Genomic DNA, 16240 nt, shown 5'->3' with positions numbered 1-16240 from the left:
AAGAGAGGCAGGAGAGATGAGAAATGGAAAGATGTACACTTTACACTGACCTCATTTGATTTTGTCTTTTCTCTCACATGTGCGTGCACACACACACACACACACACACACACAGGCAGAAAACTGATAAAATATTCATCTGTCTCTCTGCTGAGACTGTGGCATGGTCCTTTCACTACTGCTGGTTCATCACCAATGATGAGGGGGAGTTGCTCCCCATGGGAGAGGAAACGAAAGGAAAAAGAACCACCACCTGACTGACACAAATATACAAACACAACTATTTGTACAGCTATTTTTGTGAGGGTATTCATTGTATTCCCTATAGCCTCTTACCCTAACTTAAGTCATCACAACTAAATGCTTAAACCCTACCCTTATTCTAACCTAATCCTAATCATGACCTTAACACTAAAGCCAAGTCTTAACCCCCAAACAACACTTTGAAGGTGTGTGACAAAGTCCAAAATCTCCTCCCTTTCCCAAGATGTCTCTCACTCCAATAGGGAAACTCAAAGTGGTCCTTATAATGTAAAGTCATACAAGTACACACACACACGCACGCGCGCAAGTACTCACAATTTCTCTCTCTCTCTCTCTCTCTCTCTCTCTCTCTCTCACACACACACACACACACACACACACACAAAGGCATTAAAGACACAAAAAGCTGTAGACTCCATAGAGACTCTTGGACGACAAAATATTTGGTTGAGAAAAACCCTGAACTATGAACCAGGGGAATATCAGAGAAAGATCTGCATACAGAATATCAGTCCAGTCAAAGTCCATTTGCCAACAGATTTCCATAAATGGATCTTTAAAAGACTTCCATGACAGATGGTCTAGTGTATCTTCGCTCATGGCTCCCCAGAGAGCCCTCTTTGTTCCTCAGAGCAGAAAAAGGACCTTTGGGATGGCCTTCAAGATGAAGGACCTGAACAACTTCCAGCTTGAGCGGGGATCAAGGCGAGTGGAGTGTACCCCTTGAGAGGCCTGCACAAAGTCGTGACCTCAACCTCATCCAATGCCTTTGGGATAAATTGAGATCGACTATAACCCAAGCCTTCATCAGTTCCTGACCTCACTAATGTTGTTGAGGGTGAATGGGATTCGCATCATTGCAGCAAGATTCAAAAGTTTTGTGGAGAGCCTTGATAGAGGAGTGGAGCCTATTTAAACAACATGATGTCCACGGCTGGGGAGCTCTTACTATAAACGTTCACATCTGGCTGTTCAACAGCCCACATAGTTAAATATACAGTAAATTAAAATGGGGACAGCATAAAAAAAATCTAACATGGTTCAATGTCTTCAAAAACTATCAATATTTCACACTTTCAGTGTAACCTTTTAAATGTCCCCCCAGTTTCTTTCTTCTCACTACTCAAACCGACTCTGACTCATCTTTTATTCTCTTCTGAACTTGCACGTCTCTTCTTTGCCTTTCTTTCTTTCTTACCAGTGTGTGTCCAGTTGTGTTGGAAGAGTAAGACCTCAGTCTTGACAAGAGAGAGGGCAATAATAGAAAAGTGTCTGCACCACCACATCTTGTGTGTCTGTGGATGTGTGTGTGTTTTCAGTGTATCCTGTGTCAGGTCTGGTTAACATCAGGGGCAGTGGATGTGGGAACTAAGGACACTTTTACCTTCCAGGCTTAGTTTTGTCTGTCAGCTGTCCCACCTCTTTCTTTTTCTTCTTCTCTTGCTCACTCTTCTTCCTCTTTTGCTTTTTGTCTTCTTGCCCTGCCTTCACTCCCAGCATCTCTCTCTCCTGCCCTGCATCCTCCCACCCACTGCGGGCACCAGTCTCAGTGACTCTGTGTCGTGGGATGAAGATTTATCTGTATTGGCAGGCTCTCACCACCCCATCTCCTCCTCCCCCTCTCTCACCTCACCTCCTCTGCTCCCCTGTGTCTGTCCATGCTGTGATCATGTTAAAGGCTTGCTAGGAACTGTACCAGCCCTCCCTCCTCCACCAGTTTCTTTTTCTCTGCATTGTGTCATGCTGCCAGCTGAAGTGTGTGCATACTGTCCATAAGTACAAGTCTTACTTCTCCTCTCTCCAGGAAGAAAGTTTTCCCCCTCCTTCCCTCCATCCCCTCCTCTTTGCCTACATTTCACCCACTCCCTCATAACCATCTCTCCTCATTCTGTTCCATCTTCTCTCTGTTCTTTCACCATTCATTCTAATGTTCTTTCCCTCCACTCCCCTCCCCTCCTCGCCTACGTTGTCTATTTCTTAACTTCCATGGGCAACGCTGATCTTGTTTTACCCAAATCTTGTTGTACCAGAATGAGGAAAATCAACTGCAGTGAGCCAGTGTCCCACACTGCGCTTTTTAAACTGAGGACAGAAAGGCTGAGCTGATTCTCTGTGGCAACCTGCCGTGGTATCACCTGTCAAAACGCTGATAAAAAAGCCAAGATGCAGCCGACAGAGATGAGACTGAAACACAAATAAAGCATCTACTTGAAAGAAGACAACAGATGCCACACTAGGGATTTAGAAACGGTGGGGAAAACTTATAAACAATCTCAAGTGTGTGTGGGTGACTGACATCTGAATAACTGTCAGCTCATTACAGCTGCCACTCTACAGAACCACTTTAAACAATAATCAGCATCTCTGACTCACTCTTTTCCTCCGTCCTCTGTCTCTGCTGAAAGTCATCAACATTTCTGTTTCTTCATTTTTGATTTCTAGACTTTCTCTCCTCACTAATTTCATACCCTGTGTGTTTCATTCCTTAGTGCCTCTACCTGTCGCACCTTAAACATCTGAGACCAATTTGCATATGACCTAATTGTCGTGTGTGTTTCTGTCTGTGTGCACACATGCTGCATGTGTGCCTGTTTATCCTCTGCCTGACAGTTATATCTGTATCATAGAAGATTTCGTGTTTGGGTGGCTTCACCCTGCTCATGCATCTAACAATAGACTCTTAATTAGCTGTGTTTATCTTCCTCTCCTTCTGTTTCACTTTCTCCTTACTTCTCCCACTGTTCTGTGTCGAGGCGCTGTGGGAAACATTGCCAAATATACACATAGAGCAGTGCGAGGAAACAGACACTCATTTGGAGCTTCAAGAAGCACTGAAAGTGTAAATTAAAAGACGCGACAGAGCAAATAACAGCACTGGGGGGAGAATAAAAGGTGAGGAAAAATTGCATTTTGTTATATCTTGCCCTTTGCTCAGGTAGAAAACTGCAGAAAGTGCAGTGTGGAGAACAATCCCATGTGCTTTCATCTAGAGTCACCTTTATGACCTACTTTCTTTATGTTTACTTTGTGGCAAATACTTAAACCTATACACAAAAACACAAAGCATGGCATTTCATTCACTCTGTAATCTATCTTATTTATTATTTGAAAAGCTATTCTTCATTTATGTTGAACTGGATGGTTGTTTGTGAACAAATTTATCATTTTACAAGCTTGTGCTAACTTAGCATTTAGAAATAACTGGAAATGTACCATTTGATCACTGTCTAATTTTACTTATAATTGTTACCATATTATATTGTTCCATCCAAGAAACTTCTTAGGATGCTATTTAGAAATAAACAGGAATTTACAAATCTGTAAAATAAGGCATTACCCTTTGCTGTTCCCACTGGACTGCACCATGTCAATCAGTGTGAGAACACAGATGTGCTAAAGAAAAAGGATCAAGAAGAAAGGGTGTGCTAAACCTCCCCTGGGAGAAAACAAAAATGGAACAAGTTGAAGATGTTTCTACCAAACTGAATGGTGAGAATCTCTGGAGAGCTGTTCATCTTCCATCTGGTTCCCAGTATTGTCAGATAAACCGTGTCACATCTCTGTGTGAAAGGTGAACAAAGTGCTAGCTGCGATGCTCACAGGTCACAGTACGGCAGATGAGGTGAGTGTCTTTGTGTGTGCACGCCCCTGGTCTGTTTGTGTGTGTATTCAGTATGAGGCGAAAGCTGAGGGGGGCTGAGTCATGTCTTATTCACTTAGGGAGACAGATGGAGACGCAGGTGTGTGCATTTCTACAATATATGGGATTGTGTTTGTAAACCCATGCGACATTTCATAAGTGAGCCTATTTCAGGAGGGTCTGCAGTGTGCGACGTGTGTGTCAGCTTCTCATGTTATTGGGCAGCTTCTGTTAAACACAACAGCAGGTGCCCGTGTGACTGATTCAGGTCTGCTTGTTTTATTTGCCTTTTTCAGTTGGCATAGCTTTATCGTGGCAAATTCTAACTGAAGGTCATTTTTACAGTTTAAAAATACTGCATTTTCAGATTTCTATTTTATTTAATTTTAATTTTTTACTTAAAAAGACTAGACCAAGGTGTCACATATCAATAAAGAGTGGTAATCCATCAGCACATATGGTGTAAAGCAGCAACACAGTACTGCTCTGTGCTTATTACTGGACTGCAATGTGACCAGATCCTTCAATGTTAAAACTGTTCACTCTAGAACAGGGCCCCAGAAATACACCACTCACACTCACACACACACATTTGTAGTGCACTGACCTCCCTGCATTAGCCAGAAATAAAGCTACTTGGTGGTGTCTGTGTCCACTAAATTTTAAACAACACAGTTAAAGCATAAGCTTTCATGAGGGAATTACTACACACAACCAAACAAACAAACAACATTCCAGTGAGTTTTGGTTACGGTGCCAAGCTCAGCCAGGGCAAAAGGCTTCAAGTTATGTCACACGGACTCACACATTTCAGCAAGCATATGAAGGTCCTCTTCCCCAAACATTCTCACACTTACTACAGTTTGATGACACGTCAAAACCAGTCAGTGTTTGAGTCATTAAGTTCATTAATGTATCTTAAAAGTTAGAAATATTAACTTGAGGTGAGAAAATCTAATTAATGTACTGTATACTGTGCAACACAAACACACACACACACACACACACACACACACTCGAGAGCATACTGGGTTATCTGGCCTCAGTCTTTTGGAAGGTGGTCCTCCGTCTTCAGGGTGAAGCATGTAGAACAAACGTACCTTGTTGGCATGTTTCTTACTCTGAGAGAGAGAGACAGACAGAGAGAGAGAGAGTAACAGTGTCAGCCAGTGAACTAAGCTTGATTTTGTCAAGGGGGGGAATCAGTGGGTCTGTCACTGCACATTGCCAGCTCTCTCTGAGCTTTTATCTCTTTTCCGTCTGATGAGACCGGCACACATTTTCCCCTTGCTAGGTGACTAATAGACCAGGCCAGGCTCAGCTCTCTGGAAGCCCCGAGTAAGATGATGGGTAGGGGAGTACTTCACAGCTCACACTGGCACCATACTCTATTAGGAAGGGAGGGGGAGAATAATTTGGATGACTCAAATTAGGGATCCCAATCAATTGTTAATTAGATTAATAATTTAATTAAATATATAATAACCAACAATGCATATAAGAGAATGTATTTAGCACCGAGTTCTGCCACTAGATGGTGCCTGGCTGTTTACTGGATGGAGTTACACATTTCCTGAGCGGCCATAAGGGCTGTCGTCATCATAAAACTAATTTTCTGTGCTCACTGTGGCAGCTGTGCTGATAAACACTGATGTACAGTATAAAGTTGTGCACTTCCAGGAGTTGGTGTCTGGCACCTGTGTGGTTTAGCTACAGCAGCTGCTCGGTTAACGCAGGCTGGCAGTTGCAGTGCTAATGTTTGGGATGAGCAGCGCTCCAATTAAACACGATTCCTACATAATTAGCACAAACATGAAGAACTGTATCTGCAGCACCCCCTACTCTGGAGTATACATACTGTAGATGTTGAAAGATTTCTCTGACTGATGTTTACGTGACAGTATTTGTGCATCCCCAGGACATCTGTTCTAGCTGAGTAGGGTCACTCCAACCTTGTAAATAAGGTATGCATATCATATTTGTACAACCAGTGAAACTGAGGTTTGCTATGGGGAGGCTGATATATCCTGTTTTATGTTTATATGAAAATGTTACAGGTTATTCATGAAAGGCTTCAGCCCTTATGATAATGGAAATGTGGCTCAGATTCAGACTGATCTAATGTCTGCTCTCAATAGTGCAGCATTGTTGGCTATGTTTAATGCTTTGCATTTTGTCTGGCCAATCGCTGGAAGTGAGAGCTTTACTATTTGAAAACACACTTTATATTGTTTAATTTAGAATTCAATTAACTTGGTGCTTACTTAATCTGTTCTTTAAACACATTCATTTACTCAGATTTTGCTGTGAACATAGATCATTGAGCGGTAAAAAATTAGCAAAACAAATAACAGAATAAGGGATAAATTAATATACAAGCTGCTGTAATATCAAAAGCTTCTGGTGAAATATGGTTCAAGAGTTTCGTACAGGTTAATCATTTGTTATTTTATTTTCTACCCACCTATCTCTGTGGCTTTTACTTATTTTTTGGACTGCCTCTGTTACTGGCCTTTACACTATAAAAACTACAAGATAGAATTAGCAGAAATATACAGTACTGTTTATATGAAAGGACAATGAGATATTCTTGAAGCTTCTAATTGTCACTGGACACACTGCAGGGAAAAGATTAGACGTGTGTGTGTGTGTGTGTGTGTGTGTGTGTGTGTGTGTGTGTTCAGATAGCTCGGTGTGTTTGTGTGCAGCAAGGTTGACATATTGCTCCATACATATTTTATTGGTATGCTCTGACCAACCTAGGCACTATATGACATCTAGTATTATCTATATATTCTACTGCTGGTGCAATTTTCCAGAAGCGAGTGCTGACACTGTCATAGACATTCTAACTATAGTGCCACATTTACACATTACTGTACCACAGAGTGCAGGGGCATGAGTCGGGCTTGTCATTATAGAAGGAAAGAAGCACAAAAAAAACAATAAAATAAAAATAAAATAAAATAAAAACCAAGCCTTGGATGGATAAGAGATGGACATGATTAAATTACAATGAGAACATTTGTCAAATCTCTTAAGATGGTTTCATTCAGAACAATAATTCCCACTGAAGGAATCACTTTACTGCTCAATCCATGTGATTTGTGGAATTAACAGTTGGCACGTGAAAATGTAATTGTATGTTTTGATTGTATATCATGACTGAACAGCACACAAAGAAAGAAACAGGAGACTCTGACAAGACATTGTGCTTCACGCTTCAATGCTTAGACTGGGTCCTATAGCGCAGCACAAGAAAACCCTCTGCATCGTCACTACTTACTACATTACAATAACAGACAGCGGTAAATGACGTTGCTATGCATTGACTCTCTAAGGGGCAGGAGTGTAAACAAACTATTTTGTTGTACTAGTTATCTGACTGTTTAATAATCTGGGTGGGTGCGGAAGTAGAACGAATGAGAGGCCCTGAAGACAGTGCACCTTTTTTCTAGCTTGTAGACCATATACGGTATATGTATGTATACCATCAATTTGTAAGTATTCGTTTAAGGACAGATGTTAGCTAAATAGCTGTTATGGCTACCTGCTATTTGTTGTAACTAAACTGCTGAAGCGCTCAAGATACAAGTCTGGCATTTTTGTCAGTTAGCAAAAAGCTTCAGGCGCATTATTGCCACTTTCTGGATTGGAGCATGGTTTACCATAATTTACATGTAGCCCTCAGTAATGATAATAATAATAATAATAATAATAAGTAGTAGTAGTACGGTCTAGGCCTTACTTTGAAAAGTGCCCTGGGATGACTTTTGTTGTGACTTGGCACTACACAAATAAAACTGAAGTGAAGGTGAATGCAGCCCAAAACAGCAAAGCTCATGAGCAGGCCAACTGAGATATATACTGTTTATGATAAATGTAAACAAAAGTGTATTAAATCTCATCTGGGGCTCCAAAAGATTCAATGAAAGGGCATCCCCTGCCCTTTTAAACTCTGGACTCCTCAATAATTCATCCCATAACAACACTTTTAGGCTGCTGGTATCTCCATGTTGAAAACAGTCAACACAAAATATTTCTTTCTACCGACCTCAACAGGGACCTTTCTTAAAGGGTGACACTGACGACATGCACTGGCTCAGCTTGCCCATTTGTCTGCACAACCTAAGGTTGTAGATTTTTCTAGGACTTGGGTTGAAAGCCTGATTACCATCAAGTGAATGTGGCTGGTACACATGCATGCGGACTCAAACACACCGTGTCATCGTTGCTAAAGTCTTTCCAGATAAGTGCCTTGTCCTCATTAGTCTGCCTGTTTAATCCAAATCGTCTTGTAATTAAGGACAAACTTAATGCAGTACATGCATACATGTAAATGCTACAGCATGTACACACACACAATCTTTGATCTTTGTTTTAATGTACTGTAGTCTACCTCCCAACAGACTCACTAAGCGTACTGTAATTTAATGAGTGACCATTAAATTATCAGTCCTGTGCATTATCTAACTAAGATATGTACCCTGTGTGCGTGTGCTAGTGACTACCAAGCTGCATTAAGTCTACGTACTGTATAACGGATGAACACTGTCTTAAACAGCGCAAGCACATATTGGTCCAAATAAGGCTGATGCAAAGTGTACAATGCAGAAATGTGACTGTCAAAGCTGTAAATCATAGTATTATTATTATTATTATTATTGTTTGTTTTTGATGAACATTCCTTTATGTGTTCTTTTACTCACCTTGTGTATGTTTAGTGATGCCAAAAAGAGAAAGCTGAGACACATCCTCCAAATCGAGCAGAGATGGACTCACCTCATAGTGAGCGGTGCGCTGGGACTCGGAGATGAGCTGGGCATTGCAGATGTTACAATAGCTCTCTGTGAACAAGCCTCCATCCACGACACCCGCAGACTTCATCTTCATCTGAGACTACACAAAACACACACACACACACACAGACAGACATACGCAAATATCAATATGATTAAAGCCACAACTGAATAAAGTGTCAGTGAAGCCTACAGTGTGTGCCAGAGGTGCACGAGCATGCATGCATCTCAATTTAAAAATGGTTTCCTTCAGAATGACAGATTGGTTGTGACAGTTCAGCCCAAAATACGTCGATCCTCTGTGTCAGAACATTCTCTCATCAATGACTTTGGCTCCAGCCTTGGAAATGATGGCCTGCGGCTCTGACTTAAGTTTCTGCATCTCAGTTCATCTTGGCATTGATTCTACAAGTCTCTGAACGGCACGGTCCAAAGGATATTCTCTCATTAGGTGTTTGATGATGGTGGTGGAGATTCTGTCTAAGATGTCGGTCCAAAGGTGTTCAACTGGGTTGAGATCTGATGACATTCAGTGACCTTTCATGTGTCAAGGTTCAGGCTCAGTCGAGGACCCAAATGCAGACACAAGCAGGTGCTCAGTAACTCAGCATGAATACCAAAAGACACCTACAGAAAACTTACAACTACACAGCACAGCCAGGGAGCACTATGAATTAAATGAGCAAAATGAAACATATGTAACAAGGAAAACAACCAACGGGTACAAACCAAAAACCCAAGGAGGCAGGTAAGTCCAAAATAAACAAAATCCAAAAACAAGGCAAGGGAGAAGAGTCCAAAACTATAAGCGGCAGACAGAACAGGAGATTTGGACACATAACAGGAGAAAACAGGGTGTGGTGAGCAGATGAACCAACAAACAACTGAGAGATGTTAGGAGAGTATAAAGGCTTGAGACATCCAGACAATGAGCACCAGGTGAAAGCAATAAGTGTTAACCAAGGACCAGAGTAAATCTGAGGCAGGTGAGATGGCACAAAACAGGAAACCCTTACAAATAAAAAGTCCCAAACAGGAAACAAGTCTAAAACCCTAACGTTGTGCCCCATGGATGGGGGGACTGTCATCCTGGAAGAACCCCCCCCGATCAGGATAGAAAGTTTAATCCTAGGATAAATGTGACTGCTCACAAAAGCTTTGTATTGATTTGCAGTGATCCTTCCCTCTCAGGAGGCAAGTGGACCCAGACCATACCAGCGTCTGCTTGCGTCGAGGTTTTTCCTTAAACTTGTATCCTATCTGTATATGTACTCATTCATAATTAGTATTTTTCAATGTGTTATTATTATTATTATTTTTTACAGTTGAATGTGTTAGAAGTATGATGTAGTTGGTCAAAGTGGAGTTGAGAGTTTAATTTATAACAATGCATCCTGTTCTGTCACAGTATGTCTGGTAGGAAGTAATAATGCCTAATACCAAACAGTATAACTAAAAGCAGCTTTGTTGGGGATTATAAACTGTTTAAAAGGTCTCCAGCCAAAACATCCTGCTGAGAAACATTGTGTTAAAACCTTGTCAGTGCTGGTATTGTCCAACCAGTAAAACCACAGAGACCTGAGCATCCTACTGGGTGCCGTGACTCTGGGTTCTTAAAAACCTGACAGCAGTGCTTTCTTTTATATTGAGTACTGTAATAGAAAATGGTTTAATGGTGTGCTCTGGGGTCTTGTGTTCAATTTTCTATTCTCTTCATTATGTGCGCCCTGTAGGCACTGTTCTGACGAGACCAGGGTGAGTAACGGTTCTGTAGGGAATGGTTCAGGAACATCAACCATTAACTGGATGAGCGCCTTCTTCCAAAGAAATGACAGGACAGGATGCTTGCAGGGGCAAAAGTGTTTCATAGCCCAAGATACATGGATGCTGCAGAGATCAGCTCCAGTAACTACACTATGAAAGAATAACACCATTTGTCTGGCATGGTAACCCAAGACATGCAACATTAGCAAGAAGATCAGGCAAAATCTACTCCATGTGTCAGCCAGGATATGCAGCGACAACAATTGGTATTCTTCATCTTAAGTCTAGTGTGTAATTACCTTTAGCGAATGCATTTGTTCAATGCTTCAATGGACACGCACACACACCCCTTCACACAGTGCCTGGTAATTAACCTTGTCTGTTTAGTGCACCCTGGACCGTCCTATTAACTACACACTTGCTGCACAGACACTTCCTCTATTATCTAATTGAACCTACAGTATGACCCCGGCACATTTGGTTAGAACAACAGCTTTTATGATCAACTTTGTGGGCAAGTTATACATGTCTGTGAGGTATAATATTGATTCTGAAATGTCACCGATGACAAGCTGGAACCTTGTTTGGAGTTGAGGCATGGACATGTTATTACCTCCACTATGTGATACATGATGGAAGAGATATTTTGTAAACTGACACATTAAATTTGCTGCTCAGTTTGTGTTCTCCCAGAATTTTGTGGCAAAAAAGAAAGACCTTTCACTGTCCGTCTGAATGTCAGGTGGGCATAAGCGAGTCTATCTTTTAATCTTCTGGCTAATTAAAAGGGAGTGTGACTGCAGAAATATCCTTATCACCCTAATATCTCCTTTACCTCTAATTATGACATGCAAGATGGGAGATGCAGACTAATTAACAGAGGCAATCTGTCGGTGGGATTAATGAAATGGCAGGCGAAAAGATGGAGAAGCAGATAGTGGAAAAAACCAGCAGCAGAAGGAAGAAGAAAGTTAAAAAGAGAGTGAGGAGGGATGGGGAGGTCTGCAGTCAGTGCACTGAATGTGATATTTTACATTACATGGGTTCAGCAATCTTAATTGAAAAGTTTGTTCACTCCCACCTAATCAGAAGAACGACTGTTCACTGGACTGTATGTTGTGTTTTACAGTATGAGAATCTAAGTTATTTATCTTGACATCAGTTTTGAAACCAACATGAACTACAGGCATGGGTTAAACATTCTAAACTTACAATAAAATTAGTATTTTATTTTTCACTCAGGTGCATACAGAGACCGCTGCATGCATTCAATTATAACGGAAATGTTTGACAAGTAAAAAAAAGTTGATCTACAATCAAGTCAAAGGTCAAAAACTTAAAGATGCATAAACCTGTTTTTTCCAATCAGCTGCTTGCTATGACTGAACACATACTGTGGATTTGTGAGCATTTATAGCAAAGATTACACAGTTTGTCTAAACTACAATACAACTATATACGAATAATAGGCAACATATCATAAAGACAATTAGTTGGCTTTATAAAAATAAAAACCACTAATGTTTTTTCCACAACTCAATGGTTTATCGTGGCAGTCACTGTAGCGTCACATGCCCCTTTTCAAACCTATTCCCTCCACAATTGTCAGGGGGATTCGTTGCTCATGATCACAAATACCTGACATGTTTCACCGATGCAGGGACAGCGCCGCCATTGGTGTGTGTGTGCGTGAGGTGCCACTGCAGATGGCTGCCTCAGTTTTGAACCCGAGACAAACTTCTCATGTGTTTAACATACTTGGCCAACAAAAGTGATTAAATTACAAATTAATTAAATTCTATGTTAAAGTTCTGAGGCAAATATCTATAAAACAGACAAAATGTCTGACTGTTCAAATTAGGAAAGAAATTAATGTTACACTATTCCTCAACTCAGAAACAGGGCCGCAAAAACTAAATGAGTCCTTGCAAGAACATGAAAGCCCGAGGCATCTGAAGACAGGCAGAACCTTACTGGGATTCTCTTTTAAGATCACATCAAGTATTTAACATGGATGTGAACTCTGGGCCCTCCCTGAAATCACAGCCTCTGGCCCACCATTCATTAAAGAGCTGGCACTGAATTGGATGGGGCTTTTTGTTCTTGTCTAATAAATGCAACCACTTAAACTGTTTTCTGTCACCTGAGCTTAGAATATCAATGAGTCTGTAGTATTATTTGCAACTAGATAGCATGCTGAATGAGAGCCCTATTGTACCAACAGATAGTATAATATAGTGTACTATAATCAGAGTGTATCTAGTGTAATATTTTACCCTGATGGTGGGGGGTTCAGAGACTAATTACAAATTCAATCCAAGTTGTCTTCTGGCCTGAGAACACACACTTACTGGCCAGATGTTTACTTAATATGATCTAAAAGAGAAATATGAGAGAGAGAGAGAGAGACTGAGGGATGAGGAGAAAGGGAAGAGCAGGTTGTTGGGGCAGCAGGGCTTCTTTTAAGTTCCCTCCTTCTTCTCCTCCCTCCTCAATCTTCCCGTTTCTGCTTCACCAGAAGCGTTGGCGCTGTGAACTGGCCTGTCTGTTCATCACTTCCTCGGTGCTCACATTTTAAATAGTTCTCGTCTCGTTTGAAATAAAGTACTTCTCTGATTTCACTGTCACTTTAACTGCATGCAGACAATGAAATACTGACATCAGCCTGTGAGCCAATGACCTGTCTAACGAGTCGCAAGCGGGAATAACAAGAGAAATGGTTGCGGATTTAATAAAGGGGAACCCTATATCGTAAAGGCACTCAACCATGTCACTTTGATGTTCTATATTACATTTTCTTTTCTTGTTTTACTCTTGGTAATGTAATCTTCTCCTCGCCTGCCCCCCTCACATTCGCTTTGAGATTAACAACCCTCCCCTTTTTACAGTAGCAATCGAACGTGCTAGACCGAGAGAATGGAGTCACCATAGTCAAACCAGGAGGATGAATTTTAACAGCCAGACTGTGAACTCAAAGCAAAGAAAATGCCAGGGTCAAGTCACACACTCCTCCCTGAGTCCACTGTACGTGTCTGTGTTTTTCCTAATGTGCCCTAAATTCCATTTTTGGTATTTTCTTTTCAGAGTTATGTATGGAGCATCTAAAACTGAGTCTAAAACAGTCATACAAACTGGCACTATACTCGTTCATCTCTTCTACCCTCTTTCTCTCCCCGTGGTGGAAATATGGCCTTGAGGGCAGGGGTTACTCATGAGAGATGGTAAAAGACAGACTTATCTACTCTGGAGGAAGAAGAACAGAAATGCTACTGGATCATGACTGAAAACAAGTGAAACTCCTCATTCCTCTGAGTGACACCTCCAGATATTTTTCTTATAATATTTGAGAATGGTGTATATATAACAATGACTTACACGTAATGTCTTCCTGCCATTATGTAAAAGCCAAAATATTATAAATATGGGGTTAGCCATCTTGCTTTTGCGATACAATTTGCAACCAGGGTTGAAGCTGTTACATGGCGAAGCACACTAATCAAAGCTGCCAAATAATCTGAAACACACCCCTTTTTAAAAAAACATCAAAATGCCTATCAAAGTTCGAATGAGATTGAACAGGAGGTGCTTTCTTAGGGCTATTAATCTCATCTAATTGTGCCTTATAACCTCTCTGCCTTCAAAAGACCTTTGTATTCATGAGGGTGGTGTGGTACTAGCTCTGATTATCTCTCCCTCTATGCGTCATTACTCGTTAATGGTATTAATAGCAAATCCACTGCTTGAGGCCACAATATGGATTCATTAGAGGGTGAACGAAGACTATTATCCTGGGAAAAGTTAAGTTTTCCCACTTTAACCAAGCCTCTCTGTGTCTCTCTCAGAGTGTGCGTGTTTTCAGTAACACTCTTTAGGCACACCAAGTTAATGGGGGGAGACAAAAGGCAGCCTGAAGTTTGAATGGGGGTTGTTATGTTACTATAACATATGGGGAATGCTATGCTAGATGCTACAAAACTGTTGGGGTCTGTCTGTTCCATTAACAACTAATTGCACTTTTATTTTTTAAACTCTGGCACATTATGCCCATATGTCCTTATCCTGTTTTGAGTAACTTCCCTGGCAAAGTTTTCATCTTTATACGTTCCCCTTGAAAGCTGTAGGGCAATTATTATAGACTAAACACTGTGCTGGTTTTTGCACTGAAAACCTTAATTCATACATTCAGTATCAAGCATATTAGACCTTGGAGTGCAGTAATGTCAAAGCATAGTGTGAGGATCCAACAAAAGCAAGAAAAAGACATGATCAATAAAATGAGGGGCTTTAAACAAGGTATTGCGCTAAGCTCAAAAGCACAAGCTTCATAGATTTTAGCTGTCGGCGGCACAGAGCCAGCTCAGTATAATACACAACAGAGACCATCCTTGGTAGGCAGTGCATGAAGAGCACCTAAGAATAATATTATAATTCTGTTTTTCATTAATATATTTTCCATGAACCCAAACAAAATCTCACATGAATTATATTGTATTTCCATGTACAATAGGCAGCTATACCAGTGAGCAAGTTAGTGCAAAACTATTGAGGGAGCAAACTCCCATGACATAGCTGGAGTAAGACATACAAATAATAGAATCAAGACAATGGAAAGAAACTTGAATGTAACGTAAATCAGGCATAAAATTACAGTAAGTCGAGCAACTGAAGTCAGACAAGCCAAATAGTGCTTTGTAGAGACTATGCTCTCCTTCATGTCTCTTGGTCCTCCCCCTGTCTTTCCATTTGTCTGCAGTATTGAACTGCTAATAAGCAAAGTGACAATATTCCTCTTGCTATTGTAATTAGCAGCATAAGCACCTTGTTCAAACGGCTCAACCAATATAAATATTACACTGTGGAATTCATTTGAATGCCTCCCACTCACGGTGAGTCTGGTGATTTCACTATAAAGCAAGTGTATAAATAGTTCCCTTACAATACGTCTGAGAGTTGATGATGTATTTTGGTCCTTAGGGGATATGTACATAAATCTCCTTGTAGGACCAACTGTCAGTCACTGGGCTCCTATTTTATATAGCTTGTGTGTCTGTGTTGAAGTGTCTGTCAGGGAGTGTGTATGTTTAGTTCAGTAAATGTGAGCTGTCATGCCTGCAGGGACCACCACAATAAACTAGAGGTAAAAAAATAAAATACAATTTTAAAAAGAGTTTATTATTACACCTTTGTATAAGGTGTGTGGCTCTGCATGTACGAGTGCTAGATTTCCTTCAGTGAAAGCTTACAAACACACCGTTGATTGCTGCTGTATGCATCGCCAGCTGCATAACCTACTGTGCGACTGAGCTGGAATAATTGCACAGGCCAGTGTCAGTGTTAATTTAATACAGCCCTAATAGTGATAAAAGGCAATTCTGGCTATATTTCCCGGCTAGGCTGTCTATATTATCTCAGGATTGCCATTATGATAATTGATTGTGCTTAACTTGTACACTGTAGGATTTTTTTGTGCATATGGCTCTGTTCTCAAAGACAGTGGGAGTTTATTACTTTGAAAGGATTCATTTTGGCTTTTGGGGTCAGCTTGTGGAGCTTGCTTAGCCCTTGAGTGTGAGTGTGTACGTGTTAGAAAACAGCTTCCAGCTGCAGTAGCACTAGTCAACAGTCAAAAAAATAAAGAGGAAAAAAACAAATTAAATAAAAATTGGAGCATGAAAGAAGAGTAACTAAAGTTTAAAATAAAATTCACCCACACCATCCTACTGTACAAACTGCCTGCTTCAGTCACGACTCTGCCCCCTCTGCCATTTAATTC

At 40.8% G+C, this 16240-nt stretch overlaps 1 protein-coding gene across 3 annotated transcripts in view; it reads right to left on the bottom strand.

The window, feature by feature from the left end:
- The window catches only part of LOC109961087 (zinc finger matrin-type protein 4), a 43422-nt gene that overhangs the window by 17088 nt on the left and 10094 nt on the right, over positions 1-16240 (bottom strand). For 2 of the 3 annotated variants that reach the window (XM_020601675.1, XM_020601676.1), the window contains exons 2-3: positions 8687-8803; positions 4933-5025 (exon numbers count right to left, since the gene is read on the bottom strand). In XM_020601675.1, coding sequence (XP_020457331.1) covers positions 4933-5025; positions 8687-8797 — 204 coding nt within the window. In that variant the 5' untranslated portion in view covers positions 8798-8803. Of the gene's footprint in view, positions 1-4932; positions 5026-8613; positions 8804-16240 lie in introns of all 3 variants that reach the window. The other variant, XM_020601677.1, reaches the window with a different exon arrangement.

Source organism: Monopterus albus, unplaced genomic scaffold, assembly GCF_001952655.1.
Source record: "Monopterus albus unplaced genomic scaffold, M_albus_1.0 scaffold52.1, whole genome shotgun sequence".
In the NCBI taxonomy this organism is placed as follows: domain Eukaryota; kingdom Metazoa; phylum Chordata; class Actinopteri; order Synbranchiformes; family Synbranchidae; genus Monopterus; species Monopterus albus.
Note: the sequence above shows the minus strand (reverse complement) of the source record. Positions and strands in the feature narration are given on the sequence as shown.